This window comes from Salvelinus namaycush, unplaced genomic scaffold (genome assembly GCF_016432855.1).
Source record: "Salvelinus namaycush isolate Seneca unplaced genomic scaffold, SaNama_1.0 Scaffold2119, whole genome shotgun sequence".
Lineage (NCBI taxonomy): Eukaryota > Metazoa > Chordata > Actinopteri > Salmoniformes > Salmonidae > Salvelinus > Salvelinus namaycush.
Window position 1 is genome coordinate 1,603 of NW_024058919.1, and position 3,398 is coordinate 5,000.

General features: G+C 43.1%; 1 protein-coding gene across 2 annotated transcripts in view; it reads left to right on the forward strand.

Annotated features, from left to right (window-relative positions):
- Positions 1–450: 450 nt before the first annotated feature.
- The window catches only part of LOC120038269 (ubiquitin-like modifier-activating enzyme 6), a 33,203-nt gene continuing 30,255 nt past the window's right edge, over positions 451–3,398 (forward strand). For both annotated transcript variants that reach the window (XM_038984089.1, XM_038984090.1), the window contains exons 1-3: positions 451–554; positions 871–960; positions 3,237–3,317. In XM_038984089.1, coding sequence (XP_038840017.1) covers positions 492–554; positions 871–960; positions 3,237–3,317 — 234 coding nt within the window. In that variant the 5' untranslated portion in view covers positions 451–491. The remainder of the gene's footprint in view (positions 555–870; positions 961–3,236; positions 3,318–3,398) is intronic.

Sequence of the window (3,398 nt, forward strand, 5' to 3'; positions counted from 1 at the left end):
GTTATGGTGATGTGATAGTGAATGGTTGTATGGTATCTATATCAGGTTATGTGATAGTGAATGGTTGTATGGTATCTATATCAGGTTATGGTGATGTGATAGTGAATGGTTGTATGGTATCTATATCAGGTTATGTGATAGTGAATGGTTGTGTGGTATCTATATCAGGTTATGTGATAGTGAATGGTTGTATGGTATCTATATCAGGTTATAGTGATAGTGAATGGTTGTATGGTGTCTATATCAGGTTATGTGATAGTGAATGGTTGTGTGTCATTGCAGAATAGTTGTGGTATGTTGGTATATTGTTGTTGAGTAACTTCACATCAGGGGTAAATCATGTTTTCTTTATTGAATTGAGGGGGGGAGGGGATAAACTGGGATTATTAATCAACACTAATTGATCATGTGTAATGTTTTGCCTCTCTCTGATTGGTTTTCCCCACAGCCGCAGTGTATCCAATCAGAAGGCTCTTCTGGATTCCGGTACCATGGGAACCAAAGGACACACGGAGATCATCGTGCCCAACCTGACCGAGTCTTACAACAGCCATGTACGTACCGTCTGTCTGTCTGCCTGCCTGCCTGTCTGCATCTCTGTCTGCCTGCCTGCCTGTCTGCATCTCTGTCTGTCTGCCTGCCTGCCTGTCTGTCTGCCTGTCTGTCTGCCTGTCTGTCTGTCTGCCTGTCTGTGTGCCTGCCTGTCTGTCTCTCTGTCTCTCTCTCTCAATGGTCGTACCAGCCATGTACGTACCGCCTGTCTGCCTGCCTGTCTGTCTGCCTGCCTCTCTGTCTCTCTCAATGGTCGTACCAGCCATGTATAACCAGATGCCTGTGTTTTTGAATGTCCATATCTTTGTGTATTGACAGAGGGACCCACCAGAAGAGGAGATTCCGTTCTGCACCCTCAAGTCTTTCCCTGCTGTCATAGAACACACCATCCAATGGGCAAGGGACAAGGTGATAGAACTAATCTAACTGGTTGTTATAGAACACATCATCCAATGGGCAAGGGACAAGGTGATAGAACTAATCTAACTGGTTGTTATAGAACACATCATCCAATGGGCAAGGGACAAGGTGATAGGACTAATCTAACTGGTTATTATAGAACAAGCCACCCAATGGGCAAGGGACAAGGTGATAGATTAGTCCTAACTGGTTATTATAGAATGCACCATCCAATGGGCAAGGGACAAGTTGATAGGACTAATCTAACTGGTTATTATAGAACACACCATCCAATGGGCAAGGGACAAGGTGATAGGACTAATCTAACTGGTTATTATAGAACGCACCATCCAATGGGCAAGGGACAAGGTGATAGGACTAATCTAACTGGTTATTATAGAACACACCATCCAATGGGCAAGGGACAAGGTGATAGGACTAATCTAACTGGTTATTATAGAACGCACCATCCAATGGGCAAGGGACAAGGTGATAGGACTAATCTAACTGGTTATTATAGAACACACCATCCAATGGGCAAGGGACAAGGTGATAGGACTAATCTAACTGGTTATTATAGAACGCACCATCCAATGGGCAAGGGACAAGGTGATAGGACTAATCTAACTGGTTATTATAGAACACACCATCCAATGGGCAAGGGACAAGGTGATAGGACTAATCTAACTGGTTATTATCAAACACACCATCCAATGGGCAAGGGACAAGGTGATAGGACTAATCTAACTGGTTGTTATAGAACACACCATCCAATGGGCAAGGGACAAGGTGATAGAACTAATCTAACTGGTTATTATAGAACACACCATCCAATGGGCAAGGGACAAGGTGATAGGACTAATCTAACTGGTTATTATAGAACGCACCATCCAATGGGGAAGGGACAAGTTGATAGATTATTCCTAACTGGTTATTATAGAACGCACCATCCAATGGGGAAGGGACAAGGTGATAGATTAGTCCTAACTGGTTATTATAGAACGCACCATCCAATGGGCAAGGGACAAGGTGATAGAACTAATCTAACTGGTTATTATAGAACACACCATCCAATGGGCAAGGGACAAGTTGATAGGACTAATCTAACTGGTTATTATAGAACGCACCATCCAATGGGCAAGGGACAAGGTGATAGGACTAATCTAACTGGGTATTATAGAACGCACCATCCAATGGGCAAGGGACAAGGTGATAGAACTAATCTAACTGGCTATGTTCCATTCTAATATGGATGGTTCTAGAATATGTTGAGGACAACACCCTGAACACAGCTTCTACCCAGAAGCCACAAGACTGCTGAACAATTATTTAAATGGCCACCCGGACCATTTACACATGTTTGTACACTGCTGCTACTCGCTGTTTATTATCTATGCATAGTCACTTTACCTCTACCTAAATGTACAAATTACCTCGACTAACCTGTACCCCTGGACATTGAGTTGGTACCGGTACTGCCTGTATATAGCTTTTTTGTTATTATTTAGTGTTACTTTTTAAAAACATTTTTTTACTTTAGTTTATTTGGTAAATATTTTCTTTACTCTATTTCTTGAACTGCATTGTTGGTTAAGGGCTTGTAAGTAAGCATTTCACGGTAAGGTCTACACTTGTTGTATTCAGCATTTCACGGTAAGGTCTACACTTGTTGTATTCAGCATTTCACGGTAAGGTCCACACTTGTTGTATTCAGCATTTCACGGTAAGGTCTACACTTGTTGTATTCAGCATTTCACGGTAAGGTCTACACTTGTTGTATTCAGCATTTCACGGTAAGGTCTACACTTGTTGTATTCGGAGCACGTGACAAATAACATTTGATTTAATTTTGATTTGTTGTCTCTCTCCCTTTCCGTCTTTCTCTCTCTCTTTCTCTCTTCTCTCTCTCCCTTTCTTTCTTTCTCTCGCTCTTTCTCTCTCTTTCTCTCCTCTCTCTCCCTCTCTCCCTTTCTCTCTCTCTTTCTCTCCTCTCTCTCCCTCTCTCCCTTTCTCTCGCTCTTTCTCTCTCTTTCTCTCCTCTCTCTCCCTCTCTCCCTTTCCGTCTTTCTCTCTCACTTTCTCTCCCTCTCTCCCTTTCTGTCTTTCTATCTCTTCTTTCTCTCCCTCTCTCCCTTTCTGTCTTTCTATCTCTCCTCTCTCTCCCTCTCTCCCTTTGTCTTTCTCTCGCTCTTTCTCTCTCTTTCTCTCCTCTCTCTCCCTCTCTCCCTTTCCGTCTTTCTCCCTCACTTTCTCTCCACTCTCTCCCTCTGTCTCTCTGTCTGTAGTTTGAGAGTGCGTTTGCCCACAAGCCCACCATCTATAATATGTTCTGGCAGACCCACTCCTCAGCAGAAGCCGTGCTACAGGTAGGAACAGCTTCTTCTCATAACTCGGGTTGAAAAGTTCCCGTAACTTTCCCTAAATGTTCAGCTTTTTCCAGATATCCT